This window comes from Chaetodon auriga, chromosome 8 (genome assembly GCF_051107435.1).
Source record: "Chaetodon auriga isolate fChaAug3 chromosome 8, fChaAug3.hap1, whole genome shotgun sequence".
Classification (NCBI taxonomy): Eukaryota; Metazoa; Chordata; class Actinopteri; order Chaetodontiformes; family Chaetodontidae; genus Chaetodon; species Chaetodon auriga.
The window spans coordinates 1,031,686-1,052,122 of NC_135081.1; the positions used below are offsets into that span (position 1 = coordinate 1,031,686).

General features: G+C 39.2%; 2 protein-coding genes across 6 annotated transcripts in view; both read right to left on the reverse strand.

Moving 5' to 3' along the window:
- Positions 1-3,288: 3,288 nt before the first annotated feature.
- rwdd1 (RWD domain containing 1) lies at positions 3,289-9,769 on the reverse strand. 2 transcript variants are annotated; one of them, XM_076737883.1, is made up of 7 exons: positions 9,585-9,769; positions 8,854-8,919; positions 8,422-8,552; positions 7,475-7,618; positions 7,048-7,180; positions 6,287-6,349; positions 3,289-5,788 (listed from the first exon to the last, which is right to left on the reverse strand). In XM_076737883.1, exons 1-7 carry the CDS (start codon positions 9,655-9,657, stop codon positions 5,676-5,678), a joined length of 723 nt encoding a protein of 240 aa, XP_076593998.1. In that variant the 5' UTR covers positions 9,658-9,769; the 3' UTR covers positions 3,289-5,675. The 2 variants fall into 2 exon arrangements, with proteins under 2 accessions (XP_076593998.1, XP_076593999.1); XM_076737884.1 differs by having other exon boundaries at positions 6,287-6,352; positions 7,051-7,180; positions 9,585-9,764.
- A 2,988-nt stretch (positions 9,770-12,757) lies between these two features.
- Positions 12,758-20,437, reverse strand: part of cnot10 (CCR4-NOT transcription complex, subunit 10) — a 32,145-nt gene continuing 24,465 nt past the window's right edge. For 2 of the 4 annotated variants that reach the window (XM_076737441.1, XM_076737443.1), the window contains exons 14-19: positions 16,137-16,250; positions 15,604-15,734; positions 15,490-15,522; positions 15,098-15,225; positions 13,938-14,013; positions 12,758-13,140 (exon numbers count right to left, since the gene is read on the reverse strand). In XM_076737441.1, coding sequence (XP_076593556.1) covers positions 12,980-13,140; positions 13,938-14,013; positions 15,098-15,225; positions 15,490-15,522; positions 15,604-15,734; positions 16,137-16,250 — 643 coding nt within the window. In that variant the 3' untranslated portion in view covers positions 12,758-12,979. Of the gene's footprint in view, positions 13,141-13,937; positions 14,014-15,097; positions 15,226-15,489; positions 15,526-15,603; positions 15,735-16,136; positions 16,251-20,437 lie in introns of all 4 variants that reach the window. The other 2 variants (XM_076737440.1, XM_076737442.1) reach the window with 1 other exon arrangement.

Here is a 20,437-nt window from a genome sequence, read left to right on the forward strand (position 1 = left end):
ACATGAGCAACACTTCACTGCTACCAAAACCAGATATCAGTTAGCCCACATTTACCTCAAATTATTGCTGTTATTGTCGCTAATTGGTAGACAAAGTTTACATTCACTTATTACATTTGATGTTAAAGTTATAAACACTGAGTTGTGTCTGTACTCGCACACGTTTAAAATGAATGGTAGCTAGCTCTAGTAGTTGACATGGTTTGCTTGTGTAAAGGAGGGTTGTTCCTTAGTTAATTTACCCAATACACACATTACACTGATGAAAACAATGATGGAACAGTTATATGTGCACATAAAGATGTTGATGAGTGCTTGTGGGACCAACATCATTTAAGTTTTAGTTGGATGAAATTTAATTTGACATTATCTCAAGAAAACACTTTTTTACAATGTTCAGTTTTTGTTGAAAAGAACTTTATTTTGTTAGTTAGATTCTGTCAACTGATAATTGTTAATGTTTTTTTCAATGAAAAACTGCTGTTTAAAGTTGTTAGATGTGATGTATCAATAATAATAATAATAATAATAATAATAATAATAATAATAATAATACTGTAATATTGATAGGCTAAAATAAAGTTGTAATCATGTATTAATAATATATTTCAATTGGAAGCATCTTTTGTGGGTGTTTTTTTTCTATTGGAACTTGGGAGCACAAAGGCTGTGTTGTTTTTCTCCTGTTAATCTTTTTTTTTTTTTTTTTTTTTTTTTAAATTTAATATATGTATAACTGCCACATTATTCAACATTTAAACTGAGATTTTATCCCATGATTGTTTATTATTCTTTTAGCGATCATTTTAATTTCTTAATGTATTAACTGATGTGTACATTTTTAGAATCTATACCTATTCTGTATTTCATCTTTCTGTAATTTATATGGCCTAATACTGCAACCTGATAGTGACACTCCTGTGGCAGCTAGTTTCACCCTGTGAACAAAACAAATATATTTTCACAATTGTTGTTTTTATTGAATATTTGAAACTCTGTCTGTTGCCAATCTGATGCTGCCTAGATAACAAACAGGTTTGTAAATAAAAATGTGGAACCATGCTGCTGGATTTATTTTTTCTTATATTTTTATTTTATATTAATTAAGTAGTCTACGTGTTTTTTCATATGTTTAAAACAATATTATTAGTATAGTACAACGGTAGTATTTTGTTCCTATTTATTTAGCTAAAATAAAGGACGAAATCATAACTGTGGTGAAATAATGACATAAAAAGAATGAAAAACAAAACGTGCATGTTCAGCAACCATCCTAAAACAGATTTGCTGACCTGTTGTGACAATAAATCATGCACAGAAAGCAATTAGTAAAGTGTGTACTTTTGTTCCTTTTAAATTCTGTGCTCAGGAGGTGGAGCAGTTGTCCACTTATCAGAAGGTTGGTGGCTTGATCCCTGGAAGTATCCCTGGAAGTATCCTTGGACAAGATACTGAACCCCAAATGAGCTGGTGGCCTAGCCTTCATGTGAATGGGTGTGTGAAAGGGTGAATGCAGACTTGTGTTGTAAAAGCGCTTTGAGTGGTCATCAGACAAGAAAAGCGCTACATAAATACAGTCCATTTACCACTTACCTTTTAATTTGCTAAGTGTGCAATTCATACCCTCTGTGGTGGAAATACTTGCACAGAAATATTGAAATATAAGAAAGTATAACAAATGTAGAGCTGCTGAATTACACTGGCTGTTTTGTGTTGGCATTTTTATTTTACAGTGACGTTAGCTGTAGATTCAGGTTGTAAAGTTATCACCTTATCATAATGCTTTGTCTTTGTCATTCTCTGCAACAATGTTTCGGTTAGGTTGGACTTTAGGCCAGAGTAGTTCAGATGAACCTTACATTTCTGTGGTACAAACATCAACACAGCATTAAACTTACTAGTTTTACCTTACTATTTAGTGTGGACTTTGCACCCTAACTTGAGAGAGAACTTAGGCATAGCTGGTCCAGCGGCATGACTTCAGCATGAAATGATAGACAGGTTGAACAAATATCATAAACTTAAGCAAAAACAGGGACGAATACACCCAAAATGTCCGTTATAATCCATTGCAGGGTTATACTGTCATTTTTTTTTTTTTGTCACAAATTGATGTATTGAATGATTATGATTTGTGTTTACTGGCAAAGCTACAGCTCACAAATCACTCAGTCAGCACCTCACTGGATGTCTGTGTTACAAACCAACCACAAGGAAAACAGACACAAACTGTGAACTAATAATCCTTCAAAATTTACATTTCCCATTACTCAGCAAAAAAATACAGTATGGGAATACAGTAACGTTAAATTAATCAAATCCAATAAAACATACATAGATACATAGTTCTTTGACTATAAATTTAATTTTTATGGAAGTTATGCAGGATGCCTTTTTCATCGATTGATTGATTGTCTTCAAGGGAATCATTTTTCAGTGAAACAGATTCATATGAAATAATTAGAATCTGTCTCGTCCAAGATCAAACTCCACTGAATTCATAGTGAAGCCAGTTTCAGCTGTATAGGTGGGTATGCCATTATATTTTTTTGTCCCAAATACAAATTATTGAGGTAGTCCGGTTTTTCAGGGTTGAAACTGTGTTTGGTGCAGAATTTATCATAATCTCATAGCATCCTTTAAGTCAGCTATAGACGATATCTTTCTCTCAAACCAATCTTCATAGAATAAAGATTTATTCCACTCGGGTATATATAAATGTTATTCCACAGTACAGTAGTATGAGGTGAAAAGTTATGTACGTAGAACATTTTCCAATATAACAATAATTGTTTATGACACTCTGAAAATGAAACAGGAAGTTTATTAATATCAGTCTGTCTTGTCTGCGACAAGAAGAAATTTCAAGCCTCCAGTTATATTCAATTCAAGTGATTTGGAGTAGAGTACCAAAAGGAGTTGCTATGTTTCATCCAGGAGTTTAATCAATTTATTTTCAAAGTTCCATGAAGGCAATCAAAATCAATGATTTTTAGGCCACCATCTTTTATTTCTTTAACCATTTTATTTTTTCATATAATGTGCTTTTGTTTCTCCAAATGATGAATTTGTTAATAGATTTATTTGGAATGGGAATTCCCAGGTATTTGATTTCTGACTTCATAGGAATATTACAAATATCTCTTCATGGTTTGTCATGTACAGGAAATAGTTCACTTTTCTTTTTATTTAAGTGTAAACCCCGAAGCATTAGAGAATTACATTTCTATGTTTTTTAAGTTATGGGAACTTGATGTCTTTCAAAAATATTGTTCTCATATGCCAACGTAACACAATTAGTTTTTTAATGTCACTACAGCTTTAAGGTCAGTTACTAAAATGTCAGTTACCACTGAAACAAAATTTCAACTGCTTTATTATTTTCTGTGTGTCATCTTCAGTAGGGTTATGTTTATTGCAGCATAAATATAATTCTTTGATGACTTGTTCTTTTTCTTTAAGATATTTTACATTTTTATTTTTTAACTGAATGTGGTATTAGGGCAACTTGCAGAGTATTTGGAGGGATATTTATCATAAAATTCATCCTGGACTAAGTTAAGATTACCTCCAGTTGTAACACTATCAGTTGAGTGTGATAATTTGAGATCATCTGAATGAAAGGCAATTTGGTTGAATCATTTTTCATTTGCTGTCGTTGCCATAACCATATATGTTGATTAGTCAATGGACAAGATAAGAACTTGTCAATGACCTGCCATCTCTGGCAAAAATGGGATACAATCTAACTGCGAAATTTTTCAGAAAGATGGGACCCCTGCTGATCTAAAAATGGCATGAGTGAAATAAGCTTCGTCTCTCCATTGCTTCGACCAAAATAAAATATCTTCAACCTTAGAATGATTTTCTTGTATAAAAATAATAGTGGCCTTCTTCTCTTCCCTTCCCAGAATAAAAAAAACTTTTTATTTTTGGCCTGACCCTTAAAGCTCTTGCTTTAACAGAAATAAAACAAACATCGTTCTTCAGTTGAAACATAGAACACAGAACACAAAAAGAGAAACTGAATTATCTAAAGTGTTGTAAAGCAAGAATAAATGTGTTTTCTAATACACAATGAATATTTTTAGTAGCAGAACCCTGAACAAATTATTTCTTCTATTCAAAACTCACTTGTAGGATTCAATACCCATGACAGCATATAGTCTCAAGTCCTGCCTTCCTTGCTTGCCCAGTTTATGTCCACAGAGCCTTTTGTGCTTCCCTGTCTTCCTTAATGATGTCTTCTGCAAACGGGACATTGATATTTTTGCAGATGGGGTGATGCTTGATGGGTCGCCTAAGTTCAACTCCAAAAAGCAATCCCAGTGAACTGCATCTGTCGAGGATGATTGGTGCAGTTCAGTCCTAGACAGCGCACAGAATCAAGGATGAGATCTATCTTCTACCTCCAGTATGGAATAATCTCTATGATCTGATCACTTAATCTTAAATTCCATCTTCTTTTGTAGCAGTCCAGTTCAGCAGCTCTTTTCCTGCTCGGTAGCCCCTTGTTTCCAGCTCTGTGTTCTTCACTCCAAGTTGTTTCACTTCTTCTCATAATTCTGCTTTTGCCATATTAGATATGGTTAGCTTGTTTCATTTAAATTGCATTTCTCCATCATATTTTGAAGAGTTTCAGTCACATTCAGAATTGCAACATTTTTGTTTATTCTGTCAATTTGGAAGGCAAAGCGTTTTTAGATCCTCTGATGTTTGTCTCCATGTCCTGTGGTCGGCAGCAGTTGTTAGGAGCAGCTTAGCTTTAGTTAGTTAGTAGTAGCAGTTAGTTCTGGCCATGCTGTAGTTTAGAATATTGTTGTTCGAGAGTGACTGAGCTCACTTACTAGATCCTGAACATATTTGATAGATTAAGCATCAAATGGAGAGAAGTTCTTGTAAGTTTTAAGACCAGGCTATTCAGTTTCAAGGTTTTGCTACTCAGCTGTTTACGGCGTGTCTGCTCCCTGCACCATCTTGCCTTCAGAAAGCATGAAAATAGCGATCCACTATAAGTGCATATTTTTCCGCTGCTATCCTCCAACCAAAAAAATAAATCAATCAGTGAAGGCAGCTTTGACTACTGTTTTGAGTTGCTTGTACCTTGAGTATTTCAATGTTTTCTATTTCTATTGTCCAACACTTCAGAGGTCACTACAGTATTTTACTCAAGTTCATTTATCTGAAAGCTGTAGTTACTACTTACTTGGCAGATGAAGATTTTACACACAAATCACATGATCAGTTATCATATCATATGATGATCATATGATGTTATAGAATGTGATGCACAAATGATTAGAAAATTGACTCATGTAGATGCACTCTTCAACAACTCAGTGGTATATAAATGTGTTTAAATTACCTCCCTCTGAACCAGCAACAACATAAAAATGCTTTTTACATCAGTAATGAAACTACAATCTGAAACTCTCAAACTGTCAAACAGCACCAAGTCTGCCATTTATCCAGTAAATTTAATTATTTGGGCATAGAAATGAACGCTCATGGGTCTATATGTATATACTGTTAATGAAGATTTCCTCTCCAACTGCTGTGATTCTTTAAAAAATAAATGCAGCTGTTTGATCTTCTTGATGTGTCTGGTCATATGATCACATTCCAGAGAGGAGCAGGTATAGCCCTGTCCTCAGCAGTACTGTCCTACTCCTGATTTAGTCCTCATCATTGTCCATCTCTAAAGGGTCAAATTCTAGGTCTTCCTCATCCAAGTCCAAGTCTTCAATCTCCTGGAACAGTGACTCATCCACCTCAACGTTGTTACCAGCTGCAGATGAAGAAAGCAGACGCGTGTGTCAGAATAAAGTCATTTTTGAGTAGATCCACTATGGAACTAAAGAGTTTAGCTTTTCTGTTGTGGCCAAAAACAGTCCTTTATTCATGATGTTCTTACAATGTTCAATAGCTCCATAGCTCAAATCTCAAAATTTGCTGTCTCAAACATGCTTGTACGAAAAATCTTTTAATCCGATCCAGTTTAAAAACGTTTCTACAATTTCTTTAAAAATAGTGCCTTATGACCATGGACATCATCTGGGATGGATGAAAAACCAACCCCACCACATGCTGTGACCTGTACTGGAATTGAAAGTGTTAATGCTGTTGTCCATCAAAATGAAAAGGTTTTTCATCCTAAATAGACGCTGTAATTCTTTTCATTGCTACAAAAACATTTTTGAATGTTTTCACTCTTTGTACCAGAATGAAACCTTAATAACATTAACAGCATCATTTTCAAACATTCATACTCAGATACACTCCTTACCATCTTCTAGGAACTGAATATCAGATGTGTCCAAGTTGTGGTCTCTCTCAAACAGCTGTTTACCTGGTGAGGTAAAGATGATATTTTTGTACTTCATATATTCATGCAGTAGTGGAGGAAGTATTGATATCCTTTTCTTTGGTTAAAATAGGACTACCATGCTGTAAAAATACTATGTTAGTAAAAGACCTGCATTGAAAATGTTGTATGTAAGTAGTATAATCAGGAAATGTAGTTGAAAGTAAAAGTACTCAATACAGAAAAATGTCAACTGTGACTGCTACAATATCATACTAAATATATATCATTAGATTATTATGAGTCATTATGAGTTATTATGAGGCATTAATGTCAGGATTTTGGCATTGTAGTTGGTTGAGGTGGAGAGCATTTTGAACTATTTTGTATAGGACTGCAACTAATGATTATTTTCATTATGGATTAATCTGCTGATTACTTTCTCCATTAATCGTGTTTGGTTCGTAAAGATTTTGAAAAAAGTGACAATTGATGTCACAGTTGCTCAAAGTCAGAAGTGACACCATCACAGTGTTTGTTTAGTAAAAGTATTTAGAAACTACAATGAAAAGCAGCAAATAATCACATCTGGGAACCTCCAACCTTGAAATGTTTTGCAATGAAAAATGACTTAAATGATATTACAGTTATCAATTAATTTTCTGTCAAGTGATTCATTGTTTAATCCACTGATCATTTTCAGCTGTGCTTAAGTGTCTTTAAGTAACAGCATCAGAATTTACCAGTGAGTTTTGGTTTTCCTGCCTGCTCCTCCTCCTTTTGTTTTTTTCTCCTCAGCTCGGCCATCTCCACCTCAAACTTGGCTTTCCATGCAAGGAAGTTTTCAATGGTTACCACTGTGCCCTGGAATGCTACCTGTCGAATAATACATATCATTATTTTGCCATATCAATGACCACATTTATTCCTTAACCTATACAAAACTTCCAGATACTGTCTGTAAACTACAAGAACTTTATAGAAAGATGTGCAAGTTAACCAGATTTGTTAAGTAAAACCTGGTTTAGTAAATGTCTGTCTGTAACACATAGTAGCATTATGTACTTAAACCAGAGCTAAGAAAAATGATTTAAATTAATGATATATTAATTTAGCACTATATGGAATTATGGGAAATGTATGTAAACCGTATATTTTTCCCATTCTTACCTTCTCTGCTTCCTCTGCCTCTTTCTCTTTACGCCGTTTCTCCTCTTCTTGTCTGTTTTTCATCACATCCACAATTTCATTGAGTTTCTCCTGAACGGCTGTCACCAGGGTGAAAATCATCACCATGCCCATGTTTTCTTCTGCCTGCAGGGTATCCGGGTAAACACATTGTTGATACTGATTACACACAGTGGTCATCTATAGGAACAATTCAACAACCCAATTAGTTCTAAAGAGATATTTTGATTGGATTCAACAAAAACACTATACATTATCACATTTTTATTTTTTGATTTGCCACAGGTATTATTAAACCTCTGTCAAATCTGATTTTAATGGAGAGGAATGGTCTGGTATGATCTCAGTGTCAACTCTTGACTGGTTGTTCTCAAGTGACTTACCTTATATGGTCTTTCAAAGTGCTTTACAAGGGCAACTGAAGAGTCCCAGGCATTAGGATTACATGAGTCATAGTGTGAATGCCGCCTGAGGAGGGATCTCAGGACTGCATTGGAAGTGGCTGATAAGTGGTGTCATAGCCATCTATGTCAAACTTTAACAACCATCACTGAACAGAGGACATGGTCCTCTGGCTCTAATGAGAGGGTGAATGACCCTGCAAGAGGACAAATGCTTGGGAGTCCCCACCAGTCAGCTAGAACTGAAGAAGCCTTTTGGATGAGGGACAAAATGTCTTCAGGAAACTCAAGCAGCCCAGCTGCCTTTGTAAAGCACTTAGAAAAAGCATGACCTGGATGAATTGGAATCTTCACAGACTCCTGACAGGAGCAATGCTTTATAAGTTGTGCTGTTTTCAGTAAATTTTGATTTAATGTTTGCTGTTTTTGCAGTGACCAAAACATTACTCACAGACAGGCAATGGACAGGGGATGTGGATAGGGACCAATAAATATTAAGGAAATCCTATTCAGTTCATATGGATAGACCTGTTGCTGCAGTAAGGTGAGGATGTCCTCCACATCACTGTCCTCCAGGTTCTCCTGGGAGTGGATCTCCCACAGCGGAGGCTCATCTGGGTAATTTTCTACATATGTGAACTTAATTGTTGCTTCCACAGCTGCAAGAGGAAAACAGACAGCGTATATTATGACAGACCACTATATGTTAACTTTCAAGTTTAATTTTTGTAAAGTGTTTACTAAAAGCTTACACAACTCATACCAACTCTGTCATACTGTTTCAATCATGCTTACTTTTTCTCTCACAACATTTTTTGAATCACTTCCTTTATCATCATGACCAAAGTCTCCTTTAACATCACAGATTTCATAATAAACAAGGTGAGATTTCATAACAATGCTTAATTGCCATGTGTGCAATGCATACCATTTTGCAACCACACACATCAGTGTACTCACTTTCGCCATTTTCTCCTGCATCTGACATTACAGTGATGGTGAAGCTGGTGGGGTCATCTGAAATCACTACAAACACACATGCATTAGTATCATCAGTTCCACATCTTGCTGTCTGACAAACAGGTTTACCTCGAGTCACTGTATACCAATAAATAAATCCGATAGCCCGGGGCAAGCTGCCCAGGTCACATCAGGTATCATAAAAAAATGTTGTTTATGCTGTTAAGATTGTCGTAAGATAGATGGTGTTACTTTGAGGACAATAGCACCTTTTTATGTGTTATTATCTCGTAAATTCACTCACCGACCTGAGCAGCTAACGTTACAGTGTAATGAACACTCAAGTTAGTCCATCACATGATATATATTTGATTTATATCGACTTTAAGAACAGCCCGGAATACCTAAAAATGCACATTCAATATATTCATTGATCGATTTCATATAGTGCTCTTCAATATGGGACGAATTTATGCCAAATCTTTGACGTACTTTCCTGGTCGGTTAAGATACAGTCAAGGGCCCAACGTAAGAGCTTGTCAAACACTGCTGCATGTCTGACATTTAGTTCGAGTAACGTAACAACAATAAATCTATACCACTGGGTACCAAAGGCAATATTTGGCTCCGTTTGTTTGATTTGTCCCTTGGTACATATCAGCTGGCTAACTGTTTTTGCTAGCCTGTGGGCTTGCTGTCTATCGTTTTTGGTACACTGATGAAATTCAAACCTGTGAAAGAGTCTGGGTAGATGGACTCTATGGCTTCAAGTTCATTCCTTTGCTCTTCGGCGTAGTCGGTCATTTTCGTGTGGCTCTAAGTTACCTGGACGTTAGAAAAATCATTACCACAATTTTGAAGTTATCACACGATGAGCTGCGTGTTCGGATTGCCAAATGGTGATCGACGATATCGTGATTCTGACTTTTTGAACTGATACCAATTTAGAGATCTAGCCATGTCAGTTTGAATTTGTGGAGATACTATTGTTTGAACATGTGCCCACTATGCATTTGGGCACTGTAACTGTAGGTACTTCTGCTTTATTCAGTAGTTCCTTAACAACTTTACAGAGACAGTGATAGCGTCACTTTTCTGACATCCATTTTTTTGGTCTGTGAATGCAGTCGCATAGAGGTAGCGTAGATGTTTTTTTCCCCCACCAACTTTATCGACAACTCAACATATAACATAAGGAACAGTGCCACCAAGAGACAAAGGAAGGAACTTAACTATACGAAAACTTCAGAACACGTTTAACTTAAAGGTATGTCTTTACAAAGTTTATGAATAAATGTACATGTCCAAAATGAACGACAAATTGCTCCAGGTCACAGCTTGAAGGAAAGATTATAATGAGATCGAAGCAATTAATCTATCAAAAAGAAAAGTATTTGAATAAGTTTTACTGTAAAGCTTAGTTCAATATACAGCATGTCTTCCGCATCAGCAGTTCCAATATGATATTGCACATGTGACAGACACAGTGTTGATTTGAGACAAAGACTTTATTCTATAATTATTTCTCTTAGTACCAGAAAGAGAATCTTGGCTATCAGAGTGTCTGTAAGACCAGATGGTGATGCTGGTGAAGGTGACAGACTAAATCAACTTCTGAATAACATATGAATTTCAGATGTGATCAAAACCAGTGGGGAGTTCCCCAGGAATTATTGGTACACTATGTCTGAGAAAAATACAGAGTAGCTCAAGTAAAGAAGACAATCAATTCAATAACTAAGAAAAAATGCTGGTCTAAAAAATAGTTAGGTCCAGAAATATTTGCATAATGGATATGAAATGAAATAAGATGAAACTGAAGTGCAGACTTTCAGCTTTAATTTGAGGGTATTTACATCAAAATTGGAGGAAAGGTTTGAGAATTGCAAACATTTTTATACATAGTCCCCTCATTTCAAGGGACCTAAAGTAATTGGACATATGAATATAATCATAAATAAAATGTTCATTCTTAATACTTTGTTGAGAATCCTTTGCAGGTGATGACTGTCTGGAACCCATGGACATCACCAAATGCTGGGTTTCCTCCTGTGTGATGCTTTGCCAGGCCTTGACTGCAGCTGTCTTCAGTTGTTTGTTTGCAGGTACAGTATAGTGTGAACATGTTGGGGGTATGGCTCCAGGTGATGACTGCACATGATTTTATCTACTCAAACTAACAACAGAACAGTTGATGACTTTAAAAACTTCTTTGTCTGGGAAATATCAAATCCATAAATGTAAAAAACCAGCTTCCAACTTGAGACTTGTCCTTAGCTGATGTGCAACATTTTCATGCATCCATAAACAATTTCTATATGGCACAAAACTGCCTCTCTTCTGACAGACACTGTGAAGCACATTTGATGTTTTCATTTTGCCATCATCATTGATTTTCATTTATTTTTTATATTGTCCCCAGTTTATTTTACAATTCTGCATTGATTGTGGATGCTGATACTCAAGATTTGTTAAACAGAAAAACCTACTGCACAGGAGCACATGAGTCCTGCCCCTAACCACTACTCAGATCACCTGAGTGCTACAAAATGCATTCAATTTTCTGCCTATTTTAAAGATCGCAGCCATCAGACGTAACGTCTCTCAGAAACGGATGGGCAATGTACCACGCAGTATTACTCCAAAATCCAAATGCACCTTGCAATGCTTTACAGCAGTGCACTTGAAAATTATCAAGTTGTCCATGAATTAAAATCCTCTACCTGTGCTCTTGATCCCATTCCTACTACTTAAAAAATGCTTTTTTAACTGTTTCACAGGAATATTTAATAATAATTAATCACTCACTGTTCACAGGCACCTTTCCTACAGCTTTTAAAACAGTTCTAATTAAACCACTGCTTAAAAAAGTCGTCTCTAACGACAGACCAATCTCCAACCTGCCTTGACTGAGTAAGGTTTTAAAAAATGATTTTAAACAGCTGAATGATTCCTCTGTGACAACGTGTTTGAAAAATTATATTATGTATCTTTCCTGACTTTTCAATAAACCTTTCACAGTTGTTTGCAGTGTTGCTTTGTCTGTTTGAGATATTTAACCACGATCAGGTCGTTCCTTTCATTTGCAGATCTAGAGGTCACCCATGTTTTTATTTCCCCCTGACCTGACACACTATATTCTGGTATCAGCAGGTCAAACATCCAAAGATGAGAACTTATACAAAATTCTGCTGCTTGGCTTTTCACACATTCTAAGAGAAATGCCCACATCACACCAATCCTTGCTGCCCTTCGCTAGTTATCTGTGTGTTTTAGCACAAGTTTTAAGATTTTACTGCTTGTTTTTGAAGTACTGAATGGTCAGGCATTTCCTTCTACTGTGATCTAATAACTCCTTTTAAGCCTGATCAATTCTTAAGATCCTCTGGCAGTGCCTCCCTAATGGTTCTGAAATCTTGACATCACCAAGGGCAACAGGCCCCGTGCTGTCCGGGTCCCTTAAACTGTGTAACTCCGTGTCGAGAGCTCAGGCAGGCAATCTCTGTATCCTCTTTTAAATGCCTTGAAACTCAGTTTTGTCTTTTTTGTAACTGGTGGTATTTGTTTTAGCGGTTGTTTTACATTTTAGCTACTTTCATTTTACATTTTTATTGTAAAGCACTCTAACTTTGCTTTGAAAGGTGCTATATAAATAGTTTTTACAAAAGAGACTCAGTACTTTCTTCCCATACATTCAGATAAAGTATATTTTCTGATGACTATTATAAAAATTACCCCGTGAGTACCCGCCTGATCTGAGTAGCACAGATTCTAAAGCCTGACCGATGGATGATCCTACCCAATCCCAAACCACTCACGCACATACTACACAGACTGGGCAATGACAATCGCTGTCATTGTGACATAAAAAAATACTGTAGATATTCAAGAGTAACACATATAGTACAGTAAATAAAATTTATTTTCACTGTTGAGACAATACACAGATTCCTCAGTCAAATAGAAATAAAAAGTCACCGCTGTAGCTGAAGCTCTTCTCTCCTCATCAGTCAGCAGTCCCTGATGCTGAGGGGAAGCAGCTTATAAATAGCAAGGTTCCTCAGGGGTGTGTGGTGAGCGTGGAGTCTGCCTTCTGTGTGTGCGTGTGGGGTGGGGCAGTGGAAGTTCATTTTCGCTGAACTTGTGTGAAGGATGAGGGCAGCTGGATGGACTGGATAGACTGGAAAGGCTGGACGGGTTTCTTGCGGGAGTCTGGGGAGATCCTCTGGACTGTCATGGGCAGTAGTTGGTTTCGTTTGATGATCTGCAGGGCCAACTGGGTGTTTCCTGAGGACATTTGACACAGATCCAGGGGATTATCTCCTGATTTTAACCCCTCACTTCCATGCTACACAAAGGAACATCAGGTAACAAACCACATTATTCATATCAGCTTCACTTATTGAGACACCAATTCAAGTAAGACCAGGCAAAGATGAGACTGCTTTCAGTGTTTGGAGAGCCAATAACCCAGAGCAGTTTGAAATCTGTAGTAGCAATGTCATTATGGTACCCAAGTTTCAGTACTGATATCAAAATTATACTTCTCTTTGCTGATCTACAAAACAGGGTTTCTTCATTAAACAAAACAAGCTAAAATCTCAGATGTATCACTTTGTTGACCTCATGCAAAATGCTGTTCAAGAACTTTATAGTTCAGACTCAGTCACATCGAAGCATATGCAGATACAATTTGTGTTTTTTTTTTTTTTTTTTTTTTTTACAATTTTTACACTGACAGCCATTATTTGTGGCATTATATAGCCAAGACATTCAAGGATTATGTGTTGTCCTCCAATGTTGTCATCATGGAAGAGTCTAATCTCTAAAATGTATGCATTTAGACACCATGTCTGTAGACCGCAATGCTCTAAAGGCAGCAACATTCTTTCATGTTGGTGGTACAACAGGGAGACTGTTGGTCTGGTGATTGTTGTGGTTGTACAAGTTCTTTTTTTAATATATATCTTTTGCCCCACACCACAAAGTGGAATTTACATGAGAAAGAGCTCCTGAGCGACTTAAAATTGGCTAAAAGGGGCTATGTAGACTGTGTGTCAGTGAGTATCTGATGGAAAGCTGACCATTCTGTAGCTCCAAGTAGACTCCCAGCAGGATGGCTTCAGGTGGAATCTCTTTGGTGTTCACCATAGATGCAGCCTGATGAAGACAATAAAATTCATAACTGGAAGAACTCTAAAATTACTACAACTATCTACTGAAGAGAAGTTTTGTTTTTCATGGATTTGAGTACAACTTGGTGCCTTCACAAATCAGACACTTGAATACTTTTAAAGACCTTTGTAGGAGCAAATGTAACAACAGTTCAGGTTCAGGGACTTCAACATCATCAAATATCATTTTCCTCTCCATCTTGAAGATTGTGAGGTAATTTGCAGAATGAGCAAATAGCATACACAGTGGATATCCTTGGAAAATGCCAGTCATACTCAACCTAAAAATATATGAATCCTGTCTATGAGCTCAAATTGGACTGAGATATTACCTTGAGAAGAAGCAGCTTAAGTACCATAAGTTGTGTCTATGAGTTGTGTGTCACAGCCACTGCTGCAGCTACAACTGCTGACCATGGATACGTCTCAAGTCTCTTATTTGATATCACCTCTCTCCTTGAGAATTGCTTGAACTGGAAGGCATTCTGGTTCAACATCTTGAAGGCCACCTTGAAGTTTTTATTTCTGCTCTGATCATCGAGGAGCAAGGAGGGATTTCTGAGGCGCCATGAGTGGGGATACAAAAGAGCATCCTTCACAGAAGTTGCCCCTTACTGGATACCAGTGTGAACATCTACCATACCAAATAAACATCTTGACCTCAGCTGAAGCTTTTAAACACAGTAAATGTGTCTTGTATTCATCACCCTGCCTTGTTAGTGTCTCTTCTGTATTAGTAACCAGTGTTAAGTAACAAGTCAACTGCTGAGCTGGATGTGTGCTCTTTAACTCTGAGAATTCAACTTCCAGGCGATGTGTACGTCCTCTCCAGTAAGGGGGCTATTACAAATGTCACTGGAATTCTGACCGCTTCAGACTTTTCCCTTGTCCATGCACCTTGGAAGTATTTGAGGTTGTGCCAGAAATCCCTACACTGCTTAAACAACACAGTGTGCACTGGCCCCTGCAGCATAGATGGGCTGCATTTCTGACTCGTTTCTATGTCTGGTCTGAACACAACATGACATTTTCAAGACCTGTTTAGGTCACATAGCTATTATCACGGTTACCTGATGCAGGCACTTGCGGGCCTTGTCGTACTCGCTCCTCAAACAGTAGGCGCTGCCCAGGTTGAAGAGCATCATGGCCCGAGCTGACGTCACACTGCTGGGGTAACACATGGGAGTCTGCTTCCCTGCTGCAAACATACACACAAAGGGAACTGTTATAGTAATAGCCTCAATACTTACTTACTCTTTCGTATTTGTATGCTGCTCTCATATTATTTATGAAACTGTATTGTACATCATTTCATTCTTAATACTGCACTTTTTGTCCTATTTTGTCTCAAGTGCATTATGCAATTTTCATGTCCACTATTACTGTGTAAGTATCTTATAGGTGAGGTTTTGAACTGTTTCAAGAAAAATCATGCACTATGGTTTAAACGAGGTAGACTCACAAGACTCGACAGGTTCATCTCCTTTGTCAGACCCTGCTGAGAAAAACAAACCAAGCACTTAGTAAATATGATTAAATAGTATCTGTAGTAGAGTAATGTGTAAAACTCACAGACCTTGGTCTTGATCACTTGTCAGTACTCCCATTGACACATCATTGACATTGTCTGGGTTGAGATGAGCAATAGCATCAGAGATCTTGTCCAATGAGATGAGGGCTTCAGCAGCGTAGAGGTGACCCAGGAACCTGAGCACACAGCAGAGGAGAAGGAAAACATATCAGACAGCTGAGTGATCCAAAGTAGAAGAGGGCACTGCTGATCAGCCCTGATCAGTGTGTTTTTTTGTGGCTGCAGAAGAAAAACAGACTGGGTAACCAACTGCTGGGTAGCGGTGAACTAATAATCGAAATATAATTGAAATCACAATGTGGCCAAGTGCAAGATCCAAAACGTGGGTGCTGCAATTTTTTGATGAAGGTAAAATGTGTCACAACATATCATTATGAATGACATTACATAGGATGGAAATTACAAAATATGAATCATGATTCATATTGCAATCGCATTATTTGTCACATGAATGGCAATATGATTCAGCGTATCATTCAGCCCTACAGCAGGGTTGGAGAAACAGACCCAGCACTTACTTGAGGGATCCAGACACCTTGGTTTGATGGAGCAGTTTTTCAGCATGGTTCAGAGCCATCAGGTTGTCTCCCAGTGCTAGCGCCACATAGGCACTACAAGCCAGGATGGAGCACCTATACACCAAACATTCGACAACACTGATTACTAGGGGTGTCATGATTCTCCAAATCCATGCTTCAATTTGATTTTCAATTTTAAGATCACAATTTGATTTAGACATATTTTACAGTACCGATGGCTATGTCATTGTTGGACAATCGAGTTTTGATTTGTAAAGATTAAAAGATCATTGGTTTTATGCCCTAACATCTGTCACTTACATATTCAAATTCAGTGTAACTGCCTGGTACTCTTTTATACTTGCCTGTATACTGCTTTTCACTCTTTCACTGACATTGCCAATAAGTTCCAATATGTAGCTTTGAAATAAATGCAAATATAATCATGAATAGGGATGAGTCCTCCTCCTGCATACTCTATCCAGGCACCATCACTCGTATAAACCAAATGGAGTATTTCAAGTAAGTGAGAATGCGCCAGACACAGACAAAAGTGCTACAAGGGTGAAAGGCCAACTCTGAGTCCATATGAGAAAAAGGCTTTGGTGTTTCTGCTATTACATTTGGGGCGGGCAGTGTAGAAATGCAGTTTCCTTGCACAGTAATGTGATTTGAGAAGCAGGACTGTTTACTACATCCTCACGTGGAAAACAACAAACTGCACACCCTGATGGAGCCTTTATTGTTGCTGGAGACTTCAACCACTCCAATCTGAGGACTGTTCTCCCCAAATTTCACCAGAATGTCTCCTGCTCCACCAGAGGAGACAAAACCCTGGACCACGTCTATACAAACATTCCTGAGGTTTACATAGCCACCCCACTCCCCCACATGGGACAATCTGATCACATCTCATTGTTCTTACTCCCCAAGTACACACCACTCATCAAACGTGTGAAGCCGTCAGTGAGGACTGCTAAAGTATGGCCAGAGGGAGCAGACGCCACACTCCAGCACCAGGTCCAACACACAGACTGGAGTTTGTTCGCCACCCGGGCCACACTGGACTCAGGATCCATTGACTTGGGCTCATATGCCTCCTCCGTTCTGGATTACATTAACACGTGTTGACAACGTCACCACCCACAAACAGATAAGAACTTTCCCCAACCAGAACCCTTGGATGAATGAATAGTAAGGTCCGCCTCCTACTAAAAGAACGCGACGCTGTCTTCAGATCTGGTGACACAGCGGCCTACAGCTCATTCAGAGCTAACCTGGAGAGGGGCATCAGGGAAGCTAAACATGCTTACAAGCTATGGATTAAGGAGCACTTCCACAACAACTCCAACCCCAGCTGCATGTGGCAAGGCATCCAGGCCATCACAGACTATCAGCCAAAAATGACAGCCCCACCAACCAGCAATACCTCCCTCCCTGACGAGCTCAACAACTTCTATGCGCGCTTCGACAGGGACAACAAACAACCAGCCATCAAAAGTGCTCCCCACCCAGATGAACAGTCCCTCACGCTTTCCACCTATGGCATGCATTCTGCACTCAGCAGGGTGAACGTCCGTCCGGCTGCTGGCCCTGATGGCATACCCAGCCACGTGCTCAAGGCCTGTGCAGAACAGCTGGCTGGCATCTTTACTGACATCTTCTGTTACTGGCCGAGACAGCAGTCCCCATGTGCCTCAAGACCACCACCATCGTGCCATTACCGAAGCAGTAAGCTGCAGTGTGTCTAAATGACTTCCGTCCCATTGCACTCACCCCCATCATCACCAAGTGCTTTGAGAGACTGGTCTTGGTCCACTTCAAATGCTGTCTTCCCCCCACACTGGACCCCCACCGGTTTACCTACCGTCCAAACACGTCGATGAAGTATGCTATCTCCACAGCACTGCACTCCACCGTGACGCACCTGGACAACAGTAACACCTACACAAGGATGCTGTCCATCGACTTTAGCTCAGCATTCAACACAGTCAACAAACTTTGTGACAAACTTTTGTGACCTCGGCAGCACCTTCCTCTGCAACAGGACCCTAGACTTCCTGACCAACAGACCCCAGTGTGTCAGGTTAGACAAGCACACCTGGCTCGTCAGATCCTGGTCAACTTCTACTGCTGCACCATTGAGTGCATCCTGACCAACTGCAGCTCAGTGTGGTACGGCAGCTGCACAGTCTCTGAGCAGAAGGCCCTGCAATGGGTGGTGAAAACCACCCAGTACATCACCGGTGCCCAGCTAACTGCGATCGAGGACCTCCAGCGTAAGCAGTGCCTAAGAAGGGCACGCAGCATCAGCAATGACAGCTCCCATGCCAACCATGGACTGTTTGCCCCCCTCCCATCTGGTAGGTGGTTCAGGAGCCTCCATTCCCGCACCAGCAGGCACAGGAATAGCTTCTTCCCCAGAGCTGTCACCCTGCTGAACTCTGTCTACCACCCTCCTATTGACACTGACACTCCCTCTACCACCTCATACCCCCCCTACAACCCCCACCACCCTCCCATTAATTGACACTGACACACTCTCTTACCACCTCATGGCTCCCACTCCAATCCCCCTACCACCCTCCCATAGACACTGTCACCCCCCCTCTTCCACCCCAACAGACTACAACAAGATGAACATTTGAACTCAGCCCATGCCATACTGCACATATCACTTTATATTTTATATATACCTCATCTGTTCACTTATACATTTTACTTTTACTGCACTGCCACTCACTACCTGTTGCACATGTCACCTGTTAACATACCATGTTGCACATGACACTTGTTTACATATCATGTTGCACATGTTTTTATGGTTTAATAGAAATCACTTGCACTACCTGCACCTACCTCATAGTGTTTATACTTCATGCCACTTGCACTATATATATTTTTTGGATTTTTTACTATTTGCACTTCTGGTTAGATGCTAAACTGCATTTCGCTGTCTCTGTGTTGCACTTTAACGATGACAATTAAGTTTAATCTAATCTAATCATCTTCAAATGGAAAGAACATGGTACCACAACAAACCTGCCAAGAGAGGGCCACCCACTAAAACTCACAGACCGGGCAAGGAGGACATTAATCAGAGAGGCAGCACAGAGACCAAAGGTAACCCTGAAGGAGTTGCAGAGTTCCACAGCAGAGAGTGGAGTATCTGTCCATATGACCACAATAAGCTGTACACTCCATAGAGCTGGGCTTCATGGAAGAGTGACCAGAAAAAAGCAATTATTGAGTGTTAAAAATAAGGAGGCACGTGTTGAGTTTGCCAAAAGGCATGTGGGCGACTACCCAAATGTATGGAGGAAGGTGCTCTGGTCAGATGAGACTAAAATTTAACTTTTCGGCCACCAGGAAAACGCTAGGTCTGTTGCAAACCCAACACATCCCATCACCCCAAGAACACCACAGTGAAACATGGTGGTGGCAGCATCATGCTGTGGGGATGCTTTTCAGCAGCAGGGATTGGGAAACTGGTCCGAGTTGAGGGAAGGATGGATGGTGCTTGTTATGACCCTGTGGGTCATTTATGAATTGTGTATGTGTTATTCTTTGCTGCAGTGTTTCCTCTCCTGGTGTATGTGTGTTTCTCTCTCTCTTCAGTGTGAATTGAGAACAGGTGGCGCATGATGATGACTGCTGCAGCGCAGTTGATCAGGGGGCGGATCCCCGGCCTATTTGAACACCAGCGGCCTACACTCACTTTATCTGTTATGTCACGGGTTCCCCTAGACCAGGGGATAACATGATTTGGGGGCTCGTCCGGGATTTTCTCTTCGTTTGTAAGTTTGACTGTTTTCTTCCTCTTGGTCTCTGCTTGTTGGTTGGCAGTTTTTTCTTTTTGGGTGTGGCAAATATGGAGTTTAAATTGGAGGAATCTGTTAGCAATCCTACCATTGCTAAATTTGATAAGTGTAATAAAAGTGATTTGATTCTGATAGCCAGTGCTTTTGATGTGGTTGTGCCACTAAACATTAAGAAGCAGGAGCTGAAAGAGTTTCTGCATAAAAAGCTGAGTGAAAGGGGTTTGTTTGTTGAGCCAGCCCCTGCAGAGGGAGCTGAGCTCAGTGCAGTATCTGGTATATTCCTACCCCAATCCATACCCTCCCAGTTCAAATTGCCATGACGGCAGAAGAGCTGATTAACTCTTAACTCTTTGATGTTAGTCGGCATATCGCACTAGTCCCACCTTTGAGAGAGTCTGAAGTGGATTCTTATTTCAATGTCTTTGAATGCATTGCTGCTACTTTAAACTGGCTTAAAATTGTTTGGCCTCTTTTGCTACA

Bases quoted from the DNA above. Each gene is read 5' to 3' on its own strand.
- rwdd1 (XM_076737883.1), bottom strand. From the start codon at position 9,657: ATGACCGACTACGCCGAAGAGCAAAGGAATGAACTTGAAGCCATAGAG. The intron at 8,553-8,853 runs GTGAGTACACTG...TTCCTCTTGCAG, and splicing joins TGCAGGAGAAAATGGCGAAA to CTGTGGAAGCAACAATTAAG. The intron at 5,789-6,286 runs GTAAGGAGTGTA...CTTCATCTGCAG, and splicing joins TATTCAGTTCCTAGAAGATG to CTGGTAACAACGTTGAGGTG.